The sequence below is a fragment of the Gambusia affinis genome, linkage group LG05 (genome assembly GCF_019740435.1).
Source record: "Gambusia affinis linkage group LG05, SWU_Gaff_1.0, whole genome shotgun sequence".
Taxonomy (NCBI): Eukaryota; Metazoa; Chordata; class Actinopteri; order Cyprinodontiformes; family Poeciliidae; genus Gambusia; species Gambusia affinis.
The window spans coordinates 30,206,632-30,227,553 of record NC_057872.1 but is presented as its reverse complement, the minus strand read 5'-3'; the positions used below and the strand labels follow the sequence as shown (position 1 = coordinate 30,227,553).

Here is a 20,922-nt window from a genome sequence, read left to right as displayed (position 1 = left end):
GGCGGATGTACACAACGTACGCGCTCTTTTGGAACCGTTCTTCGGTTACGCCTGCATTCGGAGCGTCTCCAGCGGCGGACCGTTACTTCTTTTAAACTGCTAAAACAGTTAGTGTGTGCTTGTCTGTGCAGATGAGAAGCGGTTAAATTCACATGTCTGTTTTGCTGTTTTATTTCCCGTTTCTCTTTATTCTTTATTATTTTTCTACTTCCTTATAGCTGCTACACTTTTTGCCGCGTGTCTTTACGTCTGCATATGCTTTGGGCTATTTCAACCACTCAAGTATTAAGACGTTCATCTAATTCGGCTCCTTTCCAGTTATTTTTTAACATTTATTTATAGATTAACATATGTCCATTTCATATACTGTGTTTGCTTGTTATTTTTCCTATTTATTTTAGTCATATATAAATTTACTACAACACTACATCACATTATATATATATATATATATATATATATATATATATATATATATATATATATATATATATATATATATATATATATATATATATATATATATATATATATATATATATATATATATATATATATATATATATATATATATATATATATATATATATATATATATATATATATATATATATATATATATATATATATATATATATATATATATATATATATATATATATTCACTTCACCGAAACAATAAAGTATATTCTATTCTTTAACATATTTTACTTTTTGTAAATTCCTTTACTTTTATTTAAATGATGGAAATTCCACAGTAAGTAACTTTGTGCTATTTCACAGCTAACCACTTTTCAGCTAGAAACTCTATTCAACTTTTAAACGGATTTTAAGGCTTGAGACTATCTTCAAATAAATCAGCTTTTTTTTTTGACTTGTACCTGTTTTTCTAAAATCTCACTCTTCTTGCAGTTGACCTTGTCGTTCTAAAGTATAATATAAAGATCTGAATGTTGGAGCAAGGCCTGCACTGGTTGCTCTCTCTACACCAGTCCACAAGATGCTCTACCTCTTCTCTGTAATCCACTTCACTGTTGTCCTGAATGAGGCCCACAATTATTGTTTCGTCTGCATATTTCAGGATGTGATCGATGCTACAGCTGGTAACACAACACATAAATGTGAACTTCAACATTCACATATGTTTTAGCAGTTTCAAATTTACACAAGTAGTTTTTCACAGGGCCAGACTTTAGGAAAGGCTCACAGGGGCAGTAGACAATTATTGGGGCCCCAAGGTTTTTCTTTTCTTCTTCTTTTAAATGATTGCAGATTTCATAAACACTGTACTTTATAGAAAACCCATAGGTCCAAACTTGGTGAATTGTATTTACATTTTGGGGATTTTTATGCAGCAATATTCAAGTATGTGAAAATGATTAAGTTTCAGTCAATTTCTTTGGAAACAACATGGACTTAGTGGCATTAAGCCTAAAATGCATCAGTTCACCTGCTGATGTTCGGTTTGACCTCCTCATGTACTGTAATTTGTGTTAGTAAAATCATTTTCTTTAGGAAACATAGGGAGATAAAATAATGAACCAACAAAATTATTTTACATATTTTATTAGACAAAAAAATAAGCATGCAGTTGTTCACTACTAAAGTAAATGAAAAACATAAAATATAATAAATAAAAACGCAACAGATACATGAGAAATGATTGCATGTGTTGCCTTTTATAAACCTTGTACTGAATTAAAAATAATTATTTACTCTGATGAGCAAAGTGAAAGTCTGTTAATGCAAAATAATATGTTGCTTAATGTGAAGAAGTTCTGCAGACATAAAGGATTTTTGGTTTCAGTAAGCTCCTCCCAATTAAACACAAACACGAAAATAAATATTGTATAAGGTAGATTTCTAGCTAGAAGTGGCAGACATCAGGACTCATTTGGTCGACTCCAATAATAAATTCTCTGAAACCAGATTCTCCTGAAGTGAACCCAGTGTGGACAGGAATCCACATTCCTGTCAAAATAAGCTTTGAATCAACTTATGCTTTGGGTTTATTTTAAATATATTTTCTGTTCTAAAGTGTGACAACTTGAACATAAAGATGTTTTCATGTTCAGTTCTGAAATTTACCAGAAATCTTTGACATGTTTTATCCTTCCTGCAGAAATCCTGCTACATGAACCTGACAAAAGCTTCACGCTCACAGATGAATTTGTTTGCAAAACCATTTTCTGTTTTGGCCCAGCTTTCTGTGAGTTTTCTCTCCGGGATCAGCAGCGCTTTTGGACCTGAAGTATGGAAAGTCTCCTTTATCCAGAACCTTTAAGACAGAAACATGAACCTCAGAACAAAATTAAATCTCAGCTCATTGATATCAAACTGATAACATCAGTATTAAGTTAATCTTATTTGCAAGATTAGATTATAAGTATCTAAATATTGTTGTTTTTACCGTTACATCTAATTAATGGGTAAAAACTAACTGGAAATGTATTGTATGTTTGTAAAACAAGCTATTATAGATTTAATATTCTTCGTTTTTGTGTTTATGAACTTATTTACTAGCTTTTTGAACTCGTGAAATTTATTTTTTTTCCCTCAAACAAGCCGTTTATGTTAGCTGTTGGCAAATTACGGCGCTCTATATGCAAAATGGCGACAGCAAAGTGTCTTCTGTTGAGTTTTCTTCACCCAGTGGATGTATATTAAACCACAACTCAATACTGCGGTAATATTTTCAGGCATAGAGCTGAAAGTAATTAAAACTAAACTAGACAAAAAGTCACAAGAAATCAAACTAAACTGTAATGGACTAAAAACGGTTGTAACCCTGGTCAGGAGTTATCAGATTATTATTTTTACTTCTAACAATCATAATGTTACTTTTTAGGGTTTGTTCTTCAGTTATACCCACATTGGGAACAAATCCAGAGTTCAGTGACGGATAAATCTGCATCATCAGGTGATTCTGTCACCATAACAACCTGTTTGGTTGGCAACCATCGTAAAAGCTTTAACTCTTCTACAAGCTTAGTGAATATATTTACATTTTTTATTAATTTTTTTTTTTTTTTTTTACATGAAACACACTTTTGTTTTTATGAGCTGAACACAAAGATCCAAGACTTTTCCTATTTACTCTTTCTCTCAGATATTGTTCACAAATCGGTTAAATCTGTTTGTGAGCACGTCCACCGAACAGAGATGAAATAATCCGTCCTGATTACTGCACTGGTCTGCTGAGGCAACCTGGAAATGTGCTGGTTTATGGGGGAAAAAGCGAAAATGTTTCATTTACATTTTTGTTTGGTTTGGTTCTTACCCAAGAGTGTCTCTTCGTCCATCAACCCAGATCCAGTTGTTGTTAGTTTGTTGTAGTCCCATCCAGTATCCGTGGTAAATGTCATAGTAGTATTTGGCTTGACTGCTGACAAATTCCTGTGAGCAGATTATCTTAGATTTTTATAAATATTCTTACATCAAGCCATCAATTTTACACAGAAACGTCCAGACGTGGCGTTGCCAGATTTTACCTGCTCCTCCAGATCATCAATAACAATCAAATCTGCATGTTTGTCCTGACAGAACTCTCGACTTTTACTCCAGGTCAGCCAAGGATGTGGGTTGTAAAAAAAATAGCATTTTTCCTGGAAGAGAATCCAGTCTTTCTGGCACGGCCCACACTCTGGATCCATCAGACGAGAGGAAAGAGCAGAAACAAATGAAACTTGGGCAAAATAAATTAAAATATATATAAAAGAAATCCCTGTGAATATATTTAATGTTTCAGTCGTCAAAATTAGTTGAGGCTGGAAGGTGATTAAGTTAAGTTACTATTCAAATTAGAAGTGGCGTACCACAGGGCTCTATACTTGGTACACTCAAAATAAAAGTTTTACTGACAAGAGAGCGAAAGGGACTTTACCTAACAGTCAGGTTTGTTTAAACTACTGTTTATAATGAAGATTTGTGTTTAAAGTAACGATGATCCATTAATCACCTTTGTTAGAACAGTAGTCTTTCACAGGAAAGTTGTCAAACGTCTTGATGAATCCCAGAGTCTTGTTCAGGCCATCTCTCTCTCGGCTCAGCTCCTTGGTTTTGTTCTGCATCATTTCATTTTCCTCAGTCATTCGCTCATTTTCTTTAATTAGGTTATTGATTTCTGTCTGCAGCGTGGTCGTCTTCCTGCTCACTGTAAAACATAAATTAATCAGAAAGTCATTAAATCTGCCTGTATCAGAGAAGAAGAGTCAGCCTTCAGTTTCAAGCCTCCACAAAGTTCAGTTATAAGCTATAAATACATGAATTTAGAGGACATAAGGATAAAGCAACAATATGTTTATGTATTTTAAGGTAATTACTTGTTTTGTAGTAAAAAAAAAGCGTCAAACAGCAGTTTAATATTTCACTTCACTGTTAATTTTTGCTGCTGTATTCATAGCACTGTTGCCTTGCAGCAATAAAGTCCAGGGATTGAATGTGCAGTTTGCATGTCTTCAGGTTGCAGAAAGAGTTAGCATCGGTGGTTAGCCACGCTAACAGGAATCAGCAGGACGTAGGGGGGAAGCATTCCACACTTTTATTATCTTAATTTTATTTATTTTATTCTATTTATTTTGAACATGATAGAAGTATAAAATCACTCACAAATAAGGAAAGCAAAATAAGACACATATTTTTGTACAATAATCTTAATGTGCTTGAAAAGGAGTAGGAAGAAGTAAGAAAGTTATGAACTCCTAACCACATAAACTCATACTATATTTTCAGATGGATCCACATTATTAAATCAAAAAATTAATAAAATGACATAGGTTAATTAATTTTCCATTTTATATGGGTTCCATGTCTAAGTAAATACATCTATACATCCATACCCACCCACTCAATGTACACATTAGTGCCAACAATCACCCATATTTCTATATCTTGTGAAAATGACTTTGTTATATTGGATCTATGAAAACCCCTGCAGCTAATTTCTTACTATCTGTTGCTTTGGGAATTTATGATGATGGTGATGTTGAGCGATTTGCTCTGAATCCATACTGACGACTGCTAAGTAGTGAATGTCTGTCTATGAACTTTCTAGTCTCTTCTTAAGGTTTTCTAGGATTTTAGAGACCTGAGGGAGAAGAGAGCCAGGCCTGTACTTAGTGATTATTCCCAGTTTTATACATTGGTTTGATCTTTGCTGTCTTCATTTTGTTGGGAAATTGTCCCGTTTGGAATGATAAATTACAAATGTAAGTTAATGGTTTAGAAATTCCCTCAATCGCCTTTTTATTTGTCACTTTCACTTTATTTCACTTTGACCTTGAAAAGCCAGATCTCCACAGCACTGAACTTTCATTATCTTCTCATGCATGTGAAAAGTCACAAAGGCTGCACCCCTCAGCATCACCGATATTTCTCCTCTGTAAAACAGCATAGAAATAAGTTCTTGCTCTGTACAGAATTACAACAAAAGGAAAGGCAATAAGCGCCCCCTGGTGGTAAGACCTGCTCAACTCTAGGAACCAAACAGTAAAATGACTGTTTCAATGTGCAGATTTTCTCTGGGTACTCCAGGTTCCTCTCAGAGACCAAACTCGTGACTATCAGGCTAATTGGTCTCTCTAAACTGCCCTCAGGTATGAGTGTGTGCATGGTAGTTTGCCCTGGTCGTATCCGTGTTGCTCTGTGATGGACTGGCAGCCTGTGAAAGGTGTAGCCCGTCTCTCGCCTAGTGACCACTAGAAATAAAGCCTGTCTAGCCTCCCTGCATTGACAGTGGATGGATGTGTATTTTGTAATACTGTGTTTTATACCATTTTATTGCTAAGTATACTATTTTATGTGTGTTGTGCTTTAATGTTGGAAATCTTGCCGTCCATCCATTTTTATCCAGTGAGTCAAAACCACAAAAGCGTATTTTTTAATATCTGTTTGGTGCAGCTGAAGGTCTTTTAGTTTTTAACAAAATGCTGATTGATGTTTAGTGACTGACAAGATTACATTGCACATGTTTACCTGTGACAGGACATTCGGGAGAAAAGCATGAATCAGGGATTTGTTGATTTGAGTAATGATGAAAGATTTTTGCTTTTATGATCCTTGATTTCTTTTTATTGAGCAGTTAAACTCATACGGTTACCTCTGCTCAACTTTGGGCTCATAAAAGCAAAAGTTTGTCCCACTCAGCTTGTTGTTGCTGATCTGCAGGCCAGCTCAGCTCCCAGCTTCTTCTTCTGAAACTTTAACATCTCAGTAGGTTTAAACTGGGCAGCATTAAGTCAAATTGACGTCATTACCGCGTCCCTTTTTAACCGTCATAACTCCTTCTACTGATTTACACGTGCCTTCCTACGCTTTTAACCTTTGAAATCTCATCATAAAAGAAGCCATGTAGAGTTTATTTTGTCGAAATGAAACTCACTCTGCATGGTGATCACGGTTCTTGCAGCAACGAGGGCAGAAAAAATGAGAAAACACAGCAGCATCAGAGAGCAGCGACAGAGTGTTGAAGCTTCCTCTTCTGCTCGACCTGAAAGAAACGATGAGGATCAGAATGGCTGCAGAGTTTTACATTCTAACATGGGGCTGTATTTTTAATCTGAGCTCAGTTAAATGTAGTTCAAAGTAAAAGATGTCTCAATTATTCATTGACCTTCACTCTACATCCTGTTTGGATCCAGGCCTGAGTCTCTGGTGCCACTCAGGCCTGGATTGGTGTCGATGTTATGATCTCTGCAGTCCAGTCACAAAATCCTTTACTGGCTTTGAATTTTCTTTCAGCTCTCAGTGTTTTTAGTTCTGACTTCAAAACATGCAAACTTTCTTGGGATCTAACTATTTTTTTCACTTGTTTTTCCTCTTCTTGTTCAGCTTCTTATCCTTATAATCACAGTTAGGAAGATTTTCACTTCCTCTTCTTTGCGGCTTGTTTGTGTCAACAAGTAAATTTAACCAGAGTTTCTAAAACGCACATGCAGCGCTCCATGTTGAAGACTGTTTAATATGTGCATGCTCCCATGAGCTCAGGTTATAACAAACAACAAGAAAAATAATTCCCATTACATCACATTACAGCTTTCAATAGAGGTGATAAAAACATATCAAGTGGATTTGAGTTACAATGTTGCTTTTAAATATTTATGAAATCTGAAATCTTTCCCTTTTGATCTTTGCTGTAGGATAAATGTCGTTTCCCTCTTTGCTCTTCATTCTTCACAAAGAAAATAATAAAGATTTAAACATGAGAAAAATGTCCAGCAGCTGCTGGAGCGATCTGAGTCTGTGATCCGTGAGAGTTCCTCTTCCTCTCATTGAAGAGAACTTGAGTGTGACACAACATGACTTTATCTGATCTTTTTCTGCTTTGGGGAACTTTTCAGCTTCTGCAGCACGCTTTCCCACCATGCAGACACAACATGCAAAACAAGAAATGCCTCTTTATTTGGCCTTCAGACACCAGAGCGCTTCACACTACATTCACACATTCACACTGTGAAAGCCGCAAGCTCATAAGTCTGACAGAAGTGAGGCTGAAATGCAGTGGACCCTGCGACAGACGAAGAGCCACAGAGATCAAACTGTCATCATAAACTCAGATGGATAAAAACAACCAGAGTATCCAGAAATTATACTCAAGTTACAGTAAAAAGTATTTTGTAAAAAGTCTGAGTTACTGATCAAAACCCAAATTATTTTAATATTTAAACATTACGCCACCAGACGGAACAAAGTTATGTGGAAATATTGGTATGAAAATAATTTATATAAATACCAAAATTATAAAATAACAAAATCAGGAAAAAGAAAAATATTTCTAAATCTTTTTTTCCCCCCCAAGACAAAATTTATGAAACTAGCAAAAACTGCAGGTGTGTGTCTGGTGAATTTTGAACCTGGTTAAAACATGTTTGTTTTTCATTCAGTGAAGTTACTCAGTGTTAGAAAACTCAGGAATTTTACTCAAGAGTAGAAATACTTTCTAACAAAATTACTCAAATAAAAAGCACAGAGTAGAAAAGCATTTTTTCACAAAGTTACTCCAGTAAATGCAGATCTAACTCTGCTCACCAATCAATCAATCAATCAATCAATCAATCAATCAATCAATCAATCAATTGAACTTTTCATCCCTCCGTCTTCAAATCTAACGTAATTAGTGTCAAATGTTGGTGCAGCAAAATGTTCATTTGTGCTGCTATCATTTTGTTAATAAAAAAGTTTCCAGAGGTCATCAGAGGTCATCAGAGGTCATCTTTATATATTATGTTCTGCAGTATAAATGTATAATTTAAAAGGAGAAACATATGCAACACTTAACCTGCAGAACATAATATGAAAGTAAACTCAGAGTCAATTTCAGCTGAATTTGGATTCAGATAGATCAAGTAGAAACTGAAAAGAACTGGATGAAACAACAACAAAGTGACAACCAATGCCTTATTTTCTGATGTAAGAGCAAAATGGTCCCAAACTACAAAACCTTTCGTTTGCCTTGAGGCTCCATCGTTAACGCTGAACCGTAAAAGATCAAGAATTATTTTGAAAGGCATCCCGTTGACAGATTCGCTTCCTTATAAACACAGTTTGTGTGTCAGTGTCATTTCAAAACACTGAAATGACACTGACACACAAACTGTATCGGTCACGTGACTCTTGGTCTATGGGTTTGATGCATGCGCCGATGCGTCGGTGTTGCATCGGCGCGTATTGCAACACCAATCTTGGTGATGACACCTAGATTGGTATCATCACTCTTTGACACCAAGATTGTCAGATTTGAAGAAGTTGGGGGTGAGGCAACTTCTCTCAGGTTATTTGGAAACATTTTTTGTCTCCTTATAAAGTAAGAGTCTTCTTTGAAATGGCGCCTGGTTACAATGACTGCTGGCGCTGCCTGTGGTTACGTGGATCCGTGTTAAGGCACCAAGCTGGTGTGGCTCAGTGTCACAGCAACAAGTTCAACGACAACAAGCAAAGACCGGTTCAGGTTTGCACAAACAATTTTATTCCCAGCAGGATCCAACAGGAAAAAACTGTTTTGTTTTTAAAACTGGGCTGCACAGTGGCGCAGTTGGTAGAGCTGTTGCCTTGCAGCAAGAAGGTCCTGGGTTCGATTCCCGGCCCGGGGTCTTTCTGCATGGAGTTTGCATGTTCTCCCTGTGCATGGTGGGTTCTCTCCGGGTTCTCCGGCTTCCTCCCACAGTCCAAAAATATGACTGTCAGGTTAATTGGTTTCTCTAAATTCTCCCTAGGTGTGTGTGTGTGTGTGTGAATGGTTGTTTGTCCTGTATGTCTCTGTGTTGCCCTGCGACAGACTGGCCACCTGTCCAGGGTGACCCCGCCTCTCGCCCAGAACGTAGCTGGAGAGGAACCAGCAACCCTCCTGACCCCATTAGGGTCAAGGGTGACCAGAAAATGGATGGATGGATGTTTTTAAAACTGGACACTCTGCCAGGGAGAAGCTATTACTTCAAAAGAAACATTACAAAACAGATTGAAGTTTGCAGATGCACATAGATGGTAACATGTCCTTTGGTCTGATGAAACTGAAATGGAGCCGTTTGGACTAATGACCTTTGTTACATTTAGAGGAAAAACGGGAAAGCTTACAATCCTGAGAAAACCAACCCAACTGTGAAACATGGAGGTGGCAGCATTTTGTTGTGGGGTTGTTTTGCTGCAGCTGCACTTCATAAAATAGAGGAAAGAACTTTATGTGGAAATACTGAAGAAACATCTAAATGTTTCAGGAGGTTAAAGCTCAGGCGGTTTGAACCGTATTCCTGCTTGAACAGTCAGACGGAGCAAATAACAGCTTCGTGCTCACAGATGAATTTGCACCGAAAACCTCCTCTTTCTCTATCCCAGTTCTCTGTCTGATTTCTCCATGGGACCAGCAGTGCTCTTGGTTCTGGTTTACCCAGCGCCTCCTTCGCCCAGAACCTTTAAAACAGAAACATGAACCTCAGAACATGAAATAAAAATCACACAGCAGCTCATTAATACCAAACTGATAACTGTCAGCAAGGATACTACATGTATCATAAACCTGGATACTACATTTGATACTACATGAATAAAGACAAATTTTTAAAAAAAGCCAGACTAGTATTAAATTAAAGGAGTGTTGGGTCTATTTTAGCTCCTAACCTGCAATGAATCAACCAAAAACACAAATTGCTTTTCTGCAGAAAAGGGAAGCTGAGCCAGACGCGGAGAACCGCCGTCAAACACTGTCTGTGGTCAACTCCGTCTGCTCTCAGTCCCCAACTGCCTTTTATTATGATTACAAGGAAGGAGGTTGGTCTTTTTCACACAGTCACACAAAGAATGGATCAAAGACCTTCACTACAGGATGATCTGTAACCTTCTGTGGACCTGCCCTTACAAGGACACGAGGCTGATCGTTACCAATCAGTTTCACTGGCAGCTAAGAAAACAATCAGCTAATGACCAGCAGCTGAAGACACAGGAATGTGTAAATGTTTCTAGCCTCCAGGCAAACATCCTAAAAACAGTTACTGATGTACCACAAGAGAAAAGAAGTCAAGTAAACAACAAACAAGATAATAATATGAAAACATTACCTTTCAAATAAAGTCATAAGTAAATGAACTTAGATAATTTTTTCTAACAAGGAATTGTATGAACTTACAAGATTTTAGATTTAAATGTCTAAAACTGTTGAGAAACTTTCTTATATTTTTTTAAATAAACAAACTATCTAAAACATGTTAAACACTTAAGTAGAACTAATGTAACAAATATATTTCATCCAAATTCAGCATGAAATCCTACTTTCAGTGACGCAGTATTAAAATGATTCCTCCCTCTGAACAGATTTCTTCAGATGGGCCTGCGTTTGTAAAGCAGGTGTTTTATCTTGATCTCCCCTGATGTAACAATGACGGCCCTCACCCATCCTGTTTGAGGAAGAACACTTCAAATGCCCTGATTACTCACCTCAATGTTTCATTGGATGCTACAATAATGGCCTAGTCCAAGGAAGCCTCCAGAAGGTTCAGGGAAACCCATTACCATTAAGAGAAGCACAAAGGTAGCAAAAGCCTGAACGTTCATAGAGTTACAGCTGGAAGAATATAACCCAACTTTAAAGTTACAGGGACAATGGCTACGCCCCCTAGTGGCAGAAACAGAAAGCCGCCACATTCCCAAGGAGGCAGGTGGTAAAAAACCATCGACTGACTGCAAAAGACCAACAGCAAAGCTTGGTGGCATCAACCACAGAGGTTTCAGGTCCCACAGTGAGGACAGACTGAGGACTGAAGGTCTCCATGCCTGAACTCAATCACCTGCAGCACCACTGACCCAACGCCACAAGAAAACCCAGGTGCAGTTTGCTCATAGCTATATTAGGAAGATAAAGAACCTTTTGCTTTCAAAACTGGAACTTCTTGAGTCTGATCAGATGTCTGAAGCTCATGCTGAAAAGAACACCCTGCCCACTGTGAGGCACGGCAGGGACCCAATGATGCTCTGGGGCCGCTTCCCTTCCTCTGGAAACTTGCAGAGTGTGGAGGTCAAGACGGATTCAATCAGAAATCAGGAATCCTGGGAGAAACTGTCCTGCTGTCTGGGAGAAACTGTCCTGCTGTCTGTGAGAAACTGTCCTGCTGTCTGTGAGAAACTGTCCTGCTGTCTGTGAGAAACTGTCCTGCTGTCTGTGAGGACGCCTGAAGCTTGAGGAAGCCCAGTGAGCTTTGACATCATTGGACGTCCAAACAGAACAATGAACCCAAACATTTCTCACAGTCCACCAAGGTTTGGTTTTAGAAGAAGTCCTGGAGATCCTGGAGTCGTTGTCACTCAGGATATTTAACTCTTCTACAAGCTTGTCAACATATATTTACATTTTTACCTAAATATGTATATTTATAGATAATAGTTCTTACCCAAGAGTGTCTACAGGTCCAGTAATCCAGGTCCAGGTGTTGTTAACCTGTTCTAGTCCTATCCAGTATCCGTGATAAATGCCAAAGTAGTATTCAGTGTGATTGCTGACAAATTTCTGATTATTTTAGATTTTTATAAACCTTCTTATTTCAAGCCATCAATTTTACACAAAAACGTCCAGATTTGTTTTAAATTCTTATGTTAGTGTCTCAATCCTCAATCTGACCGTTTATCTTGTGGAGGAGTCGTTTGTAAGAGGTTCTCTCTAAAAGCGCCGCAGACTGTTCAGTATAGTTGGGATATTTTGACCTTTCCAGTGTCTTAATATAACTCGCTTTGCTGTGCTGATTTTTAACCATTGTGCTTCTTTTGTTCCTGTTTTCACCTTATAGTCTAAGAAGTTAAGAAGTCCCAGTGCAGGTGTCAAGAGTAAGTTGGAGTTAAGGATGCTGTTAATTTTTCCCATGACCTCCTGCCAATAAGAAATTAGATTTGGATACATAAGGAACTTGTGAAGCATGTCTATCGGACTTTGTTTACATCTCCAGCAAATTTCAGAGTTACTTTTTCGCTCTAAATAATTTAACTGGTGTCCAATATAATCGATTGAGAATTTGAACTGTATCAATGTGGAGTGTGCATCCCTCATGGGCTTTAACATTTGTTTGACCTTTGCACCCCACTGTTCCTCTGTGAACTTTTGGTTTAACTCTGATTCCCAAACCTTTTTAAGTCCTGTGTTAATGTTGCAAGTGTTCTCAATCAGGTAGTTGTAAATATGACTTACTGGTCTTGGGGAGTCTTTCAATTTATTAAACATATTGTATATTGGTGATTCTGTAGGTATGGTTCTTCAGGTTTCTTTAATTTTGTGAGGCAGTCCCTTATTTGTAGGAACTTCCAGAAATCTTTGTGGTTTAGATTGTATAATTCTTGAAATTGTTGAAATGACAGTAAGGTACCATTTGGAAGAAGCAGTTTTTACCGTCAGTCCGTTTTGTATGCCAGCTCCTCCAAAAGATCATTTCTATTTTTATTTTTGGGTTATTCCACACTGAGGCTGTTCCTTGATTGAAGACACAGGTGTTTACTTTTTTTTTTTTTTTTTTTACATTTATTCAAACATTTCCTTGACATAGTCCACACTTATGTGTTTTAACATTGCAACATAATTACAAATACAACAGTCAAACATACATAGTCCAGAACTCTCTTTTCTCCCTCCCTCCTTATAATATCTCCAGGTATAGATTTACAGAGGACCATCTTTTATTATAAGTGTCTTTCTGCAGCCTCAGTGTTGCTGTTAGATCTTCCATCAGGCTGACAGTCCTCAGTCTCTGAACCCGTTGTTCTAGGGTGGGTGGATGTGGTTTCAGACAGTTCGCAGTGATCACCTTGTGAGCAATCAGCACCAGGACTCGCAGCATATATTTTGTATCTTCTGTTGGAAGATTAACATCCTCTAGAACCACTCTGTGAATTTCCAAGGTAATATTCAGGTTTAGTATTTTTCCTATTTCCCTTTTTATCATCTCCCAATAGCCTTTCACCTTCGGGCATTCCCAAAATATGTGGTAAAAATCTCCTATCTGACCGCACTTCCTCCAGCAGAGGTCACAGGCGACAGGTGTTTACTTTTTATGTAACTGCTGCCAAACGTTTTTAGTTTGAGTCGTAATTGGATTGGATTTAACTCCATCATTTGGATGTTGGGATAGAAAATAAAAAGCTTTAAATGGAGCATTTACTTCACCTTCCCAATTCATCCAGATCGGACTATTGTGGTTATTTAACATAAGTGATGTTATTTGTGCGCTTATTAAAGCTTCCTGATAAAGTTGCACATTGGGCAGTAATAGTCCTCCGTATTCTACTTCAGTTTGGAGTTTTAGGACAAACATTTTAGACTTTTTCCCTCCCAAATAAAGCTGTCATTTTGTCCAGGGTCTTAAATATAGAGTGTGGGAGTTTGAGAAGTAATAAATTGAATAGTTAATTTAATTTCGGTGTAATAATCGTTTTAATGGCCTGGACTCTACCCCTCAGTGATATCTGTAGCTTGTCCCACCCCTTTAAAAACAACCTCATCTTATTTACCACAGTTATGCAGAATAATGTCTTCCAGGCCGGATTCAGCAGTTTGCCTAAGTAGTTAAGGTTTTTGGGTGCCCACTGAAATTTCCACTTTTGTATATGGCTTTTATAACAAAACTTTGACAGGGTTTCACATTTGGACCAATTTGTTCTGTCTGATGGCTTGGGCCAAGGGTTCGAGTGCAACAATAAAGAGCCGGGGTGACAATGGGTCTCCCTGTTTGGTTCCACGTTTGATTAAGAATTGAGTTGATCTTGATCCATTGGTTGTTACAGTGTGTGTATCATTTTGATTATTCCTGGAAAAGAGAGCAGAAAACCCAAATTTTCCAAGTGTATAGTACAGATAACTCCAGCTGACTCTGTCAAACGCTTTTTCCACGTCGATTGATGCCTGAACTGCTCTTGATGTCTGAAGAAATGCCCCAAAACAACCAATCAGAGCCAGGAGAAGCTTTATGTTTTGGTCTAAAATATTTAAATAATCCCTGGGGTTCTAGAGCAGCTGAGAGGAAGAGAAACCGGATGAACCTCTGGAATTATTTTACTGTTGTAGACAAAAACAAATTCAAAGCATAATTTTGCAAACGGTAATTTATTACTGAAGCAACAGCAAGCCTGAAAAGTTATAAATATAAAAAGCAGCAAAGACCAGAGGGAGTGTATATAGAAAGTCATAATCAAGTGGCTGAAATTACAAACAGAAAAATCTGAGGAGAGAAAAATCTGGAAAACCGAGAGCACAAAGTTAATATACAGAGCTGCAAACAAATGATTCAACGAGCTCAATCACTAATGATCCATTTCAGACTGCAACAGTTTGAATAACATCAGTTCACTTCACTTATTGAAAGCATTCATTCATTCATTCATTCATTCATTCATTCATTCATTCATTCATTCATTCATTCATTCATTCATTCATTCATTCATATTAAATTAAAACACATTCTCTGAAATCAGACTCTCCTTTAATCACAGGGATCCAACAAGTTAAATAAACCTCTGATTTAAATTTATTATATAAATTATTCTTTGAATCAACTGATGATTTGAGTTTATGTTAAATATATTTTCAGTTCAGAACAACTTGACAGCAGAATATTTACCTGAAAACTAAACATTACTAGGACGTTTTTATTTATTATGAAAACCAAACAAAAATAAATAAGTAAATAAATGAACTCTTTGAAATAAATCATTTTCAGTTTTTAGATTTGTCTGGATTTTTACTGAACATTTCCGGCTTCTGGTGCTGCATGATGTCTGTCAAAGATTTTCGTTTTTATTTATGACATTTACCAAAAACTGATGACAAAATTAATTACAGATGAATCCAGAAGTTTACATACACTGTAAAGAATATTTGTTTGATTTTTTACAGTGAAGATTGCCTGAAAAAATCCCACTTGTTGTTCTGGTTGTAGAAAATATTTTGGTCATTGTAATAGACCAAAAGAGGAAAAGTTTATTCTGATTTCACATCAGACAGCGTGGAAAAAAACGCATGTGTATTTTTATACAGTGTATGAAACTTCTGGAGTTTAAAAGAGAAGAGTTAGATTTGCCAAATAACAGCTTGAAGCTCACAGATAAATTTGTTCTCAAACTTCTCCGGTGGTTCGCCCCAGTTCGCTTTGACGGTTCCATATGGGTTCAGATGTGCATATGGACCTGACCCCCTGAGGTTCCCATTTATCCAGAACCTTTAAAACAGAATCATGAACCTCATTCAGCAACGTACTGACATCAAACTGACAACTAAATGTTTTATCACAATGTGAATAAAAACAGAAGCCACACAAGTATTAAATGCATTAAAGATCAGATTTTACACTTTTAAATGTTCTTGTTTTTACAGCTGCATCAAAAAATATTCTACACTAAAACACATAAAGTTTTTGGCAAAATATCTTCAGTCCTCAGTTTGTCCACCTTTAAAAATCCACCAGGTTTGTTTTAGAAGATCCTGGAGATCCTGGAGTCGTTGTCACTCAGGATATTTAACTCTTCTACAAGCTTGTCAACATATATTTACATTTTTACCTAAATATGTATATTTATAGATAATAGTTCTTACCTAAGAGTGTCTACACGTCCATCAATCCAGGTCCAGTTGTTGTTAACCTGTTGTAGTCCTATCCAGTATCCGTGCCATTCGTCTTTGTACTTTATGGTGTGATTGGTGACAAATTCCTGTGAACAGATTATTTTAGATTTTTATAAACCTTCTTATTTCAAGCCATCAATTTTACACAAAAACTTCCAGATTTGTTTTAAATTCTCATGTTAGTGTCAGATTTTACCTGCTCCTTCTGATTATCAATAACAACCAAATCTGCATTTTTGTTCTGACAGAACGTTCGACTTTGTTCCCAGGTCTTCCAAGGAGCTGGTTCTTCATAAAACAGGTAGCATTTTTGCTCGAAGAGAATCCAGTTCTTCGGGCACGGCCCACACTCTGGATCCATCAGACGAGAGGAAAGAGCAGAAAGAAATGAAACTTTGGTAAAATAATATATAATAATTCCTGTATAATTATTTAATGTTTTAATGGTAAAATAACTCAAGCAAAGACATCAGGGCTACATTACAATTCAGTAATATTAGAAGGTGATTAGATAGAGAACCTATTGAGTTAGAAGTGGCGTACCACAGGGCTCTATCCTCGGTTCACTCCAAATAAAAACTATAATGTTTGAAATCAAAGCTTCACTGTAAACCTGTTGCTAATGAATAAGTTTTACTGACAAGAGAGTGTAAGGAACTTTCCCTAACAGTCAGGTTTGTTTAAACTACTGTTTATAATGAAGATTTGTGTTTAAAGTAACGATGATCCATTAATCACCTTTGTTAGAACAGTAGTCTTTCACAGGAAAGTTGTCAAACCTCTTGATGAATCCCAGAGTCTTGTTCAGCTCCTTGGTTTTGTTCTGCATCATTTCATTTTCCTCAGTCATTCGCTCATTTTCTTTGGTTAGGTTTTGGTTTTTTATCTGCAGCGTGGTCATGTTATTGGTTAGGTTTTTGATTTCCGTCTGCAGCGTGGTCATGTTATTGTTTAGGTTTTTGATTTCCGTCTGCAGCGTGGTCATGTTATTGGTTAGGTTTTTGATTTCTGTCTGCAGCGTGGTCTTCTCATTGTTTAGGTTATTGATTTCTGTCTGCTGCGTGGTCATGTTATTGTTTAGGTTATTGATTTCTACCTGCTGCGTGGTCGTGTTATAGATTAGGTTATTGATTTCCGTCTGCTGTGTGGTCGTCTTCATGCTCACTGTAAAGACATAAATTAGTCAGAAAGTCATTAAATCTGCCTCCATCAGAGAAGCTTCAACACATTAAATTCTCTCAGACTCTCATCAGAAATTTGTTTTAGTAACAGGAGAAGAATCGGCTTTGTTTGGCCAAATTGAGGAACAATTCGACTTTAGTTTCTCAAGACTGAACAGAGTTCAGTCATAAACCATAAATACATGAACTTTATTGGACATAAGGACAAAGCAACAATATATTTATGTATTTTAAGAAAATGTCTTCCTTTATAAGAAAAGGGGGGGAGACAGTTAACTTTTGATTTGACTGTGAATTTTTGCTGTTGCTTTGCAGGAAGAAGTATTAGAATTTTAATCTTAACATAAAGTCTGTAAGAGCCAAAAATGTCGTTTTGTAATATTGTTTATTATTGTGTAGGAAGGATTATTGTATACATTTTATATATTTAGATGTTTCCTTAACAGTAAAACCTTCTTTAATATATTTTTCCGCAACACCGCCATCTAGTGGAGGTAATTGAAACATCATATGAAATCTGACAATAAGTCAGGAGATCAGAAAGTAAATGCATGTGAAGTAGTTAGCTTGGCTCCATTCAGGGTTTTTTCAGTTGTTTTATGTGAAATGACAAAGAATTGTTCTGATATCTGCTCAAAGAGAAGGTGAAGTTCGCCGTTCTTCGGACTTTGTGTGGATTATTCTAAGTATTTGGATCAGAAACGTGCCAGTCAAAAACTAAGCTAAGGTAGCATGTTCTCCTTTTGTTTGTGTGGATATTCTCCAGGTACTCCAACTTTCTTTCATAGTGTAAAACATTTCTCTTTACCTCTGTAGCTGCGTTTCCAATATAAATATGTGCAAATCTTTGCTGATATTTTGCTAATATTACCCCCCGCGCCTCCAATTTTGCAGTTGCACTTTTTCCATTAAATAAGATTTTAAATTAAAATCACGTGAATAAGCTTTCTCACTCAATAAGTCATTAAAAATCACAGCAGCGACAAATGTAAAGAAATAAATGAGATATATTCATTTATCAGCCATCAGAGGAGATGTTGTCGTCTTATTCAGGCGTTGGAGAGACGAACTCTGAAAGCTTGGCAGCGGTTTGGGGAAAGAACTTTGGATTCAACACGTTTGATTGACACACAACCTTTTATGAATTTAAAGCTCCGGTGGAGTCAGCTGCACATTGTCCAAACAAGCAAGCAGATAAAAACAAACCATCATCCTCCTGCCACTTCCTGACATCCGGTTTCCATTGCAGTTTTGTGAAATGCATCTATTAATGTACGACTGAAAAGCCTCCTCCTCCAAACCCCAAACGTTTTAATCTAAGTTTCTGTTTCCATTTAGCAAATTTTTATTTATGTCATGTAAACACAGCTCTTGTTGCCCTGTGATGATTTTGTCACTGTTTTATCTTCATATACTTCAATTAAATATTTATCATATTACGTATATTTACAGATCGCGTTTCTGTTTTTTTAATTTATCTGTTTTAAACTTATTTTTCATCTTAATCCATGAAACATTGTTTGCTAATGTTCTTTGATTCGATTTCAGTCTGACCTGTTATTTACCTTGAGGTTGTCACAATAACAGTTTACTTATACAGCATCATTTTGAATCAAGAACTAAATGAGTAACCCCTGAACATGCAGTTTATTCTGCTGAGGTGAAACTCACAGTAGACGATGACGGTGATGCTCACAACCAGCAGGACACTGAGAATCCCCAAACACAGCAGCATCAGACGGGAGCCACAGAGCGCCGCTGTTTCTTCTTTCTCTTGACCTGACAGAAACAATGAAATCTCATATATTGTATTAATATTAATATTGTGGTTTTCAACAGTGTTTATTTTTGTCTGCAGTAGCAAACGTGCCAAATTTAAGCTTAAGAACTCGCTAATAAGATTTAACCTCTTTAATTGAACCTTTTGACACAACAGGTAAATGTTGTGATAGTTTTAACCGTTTGTTTCGTCGTCCTGTGAAATACATGTTTTACTCTGCTATTTTAATTTAATTTTGTCCATCTTAAAACCAAACGTGACACAGTGTGTGTTTTGTATGGAGGCCCTGAAGTGCAAAACTGTACCAACAAATCACACAACTACAAATTTAAGAACACAAAAACATATTCAAGAACAAAACAACATCAACAACTACAAAATAAAGAAATCACAAAACATTAACGAAACAATTACAAATGAAAAAATTAAATGTTTTATATTTCAGGTACACCGTCAATTTGCATCTTTTTAACTTCTTCTTCTTCCCACCCAAAATTTTAAACTTCTTCTTTTCAACGTAACGTTGCATCTTTTTAACTTCTTCTTCCTCTTTTTGTTCCTCTTTTTAATTTTTTATTATTTATATTCATGTTAATGTTATTAGTTGCACATTTTCTAACAAGTCCTGCATTCAACTCTTGTGCTGGTGTCATTTTGCAGAGTTTTAATGTTTCCCTGTACATTACTCGTGGGTTTCCTCCGTTGCTCGGTAAACTCGTCTCTGTAATTGTCCTTCAGGATTTGTGTGTGCTGATGGAGAAAAACACGGACGGATGGATTATAGTTTTTCCCACCTGTTTCAGCAGGAGCAGCTTTCTTTTGTTTCACTTCAGAGTAAATGGTTGGTTCCTCCTCAGTCTCTGAAGCACAGAAACGTCAGATGATTCACTTCATCCTCACAATGACAGGAAAATTATAAGGCACAAAATACCGAATGATTTCTTTTGTATAACAATAAGAGATTTCACTGATAAAACATGATTAAGGCTTATTACATGTAATGTCATAAAAATCTAGTTTTAACTTTCTAAAGAGATTTAGAAAGCGCTTTGCATTTGGGTAGCAATGTTTCCCCCTAAACCTCATGAATCGTGGAGCCTCTTACCTCTCGGAGGAGATTTTCTACTTTTGATATTGACTGTAGAATAGCAGACTTCATCCCCGTTGTTCTCCATCCTTCTCACAGAAAATAACTGAGAACTGATCAGAACAGCTTTTGTATTTCATGAGCTGCAGCTCAGACTGGTTCCTCTTCCTCTTCACGTATTTTAAAACAACCTCGGAGTCTGATGCGTAACGATGACCGCCCTGTGAATGTTTTATTGCTCAACCTGTTCTGGGAAACATTTCCTCCTTCTCTAACAAACCTTTCCTCACGGCTGTGATACAACAAGCCGACACATTTCAACATGTGCGAAGGTGCTGGAGACAAACCCTCAGGCTGTTTTCATACCTGATGTTTGGTTTGATTTGATTTTCAGCTGCTGTGGTTCACTTTCACACTACACCGTGTCAGACAATCCAAACTAGTTTAAAGACCCGTTCCCCTCCTTGCCTGTGGGGGCGCTGCACCAAAGCTACTGAAGGAATCAACACAAAACCTTAGAAGAAATTTTTTAGACAAAGCAGAGTTTGCTTTTGGGTCCGCATTAGAGTTTGATTCGCTCTTAGGGCCACATGTATTTCTTAAGACTTTTGTTGTGTTTATGTTTTCAATAAAATACTAAATAGACAATATTTTCATAAGGCAAAGTAATCAAATTTGTTTATAAAAGTAGTCTAAATCATCATCGATCCAAAACATAAACAGGGTTTTGCACAGTTGCTGCTTTAATTGGTAGGTAAATATTTTTGCAACTTTTTCTTTTTAGGATTTTTTAAAA

The 20,922-nt window shown here is 36.7% G+C and overlaps 1 protein-coding gene across 2 annotated transcripts; it reads right to left on the bottom strand.

Annotated features, from left to right (window-relative positions):
- Positions 1-14,544: 14,544 nt before the first annotated feature.
- LOC122831845 (CD209 antigen-like protein C) lies at positions 14,545-20,286 on the bottom strand. Of its 2 annotated transcripts, XM_044118350.1 has the most exons (8): positions 20,145-20,286; positions 19,834-19,899; positions 18,931-19,038; positions 17,175-17,242; positions 16,817-16,901; positions 16,275-16,429; positions 16,049-16,164; positions 14,545-15,674 (listed from the first exon to the last, which is right to left on the bottom strand). In XM_044118350.1, the coding sequence occupies exons 1-8, from the start codon at positions 20,212-20,214 to the stop codon at positions 15,527-15,529; spliced, it is 816 nt and encodes a 271-aa protein (XP_043974285.1). In that variant the 5' UTR covers positions 20,215-20,286; the 3' UTR covers positions 14,545-15,526. The 2 variants fall into 2 exon arrangements, with proteins under 2 accessions (XP_043974285.1, XP_043974283.1); XM_044118348.1 differs by having other exon boundaries at positions 16,817-17,242.
- Between the last annotated feature and the right edge of the window lie 636 nt (positions 20,287-20,922).

What these genes read in the sequence shown, in the direction of transcription:
- LOC122831845 (XM_044118348.1), bottom strand. Translation starts at nt 20,214, where the DNA reads ATGGAGAACAACGGGGATGAAGTCTGCTATTCTACAGTCAATATCAAA. An exon ending in CATCACCGTCATCGTCTACT is followed by an intron (nt 17,243 to 18,930) that starts GTGAGTTTCACC and finishes ATGTCTTTACAG; the next exon opens with TGAGCATGAAGACGACCACA. An exon ending in GGACGTGTAGACACTCTTAG is followed by an intron (nt 15,675 to 16,048) that starts GTAAGAACTATT and finishes TCTGTTTTAAAG; the next exon opens with GTTCTGGATAAATGGGAACC.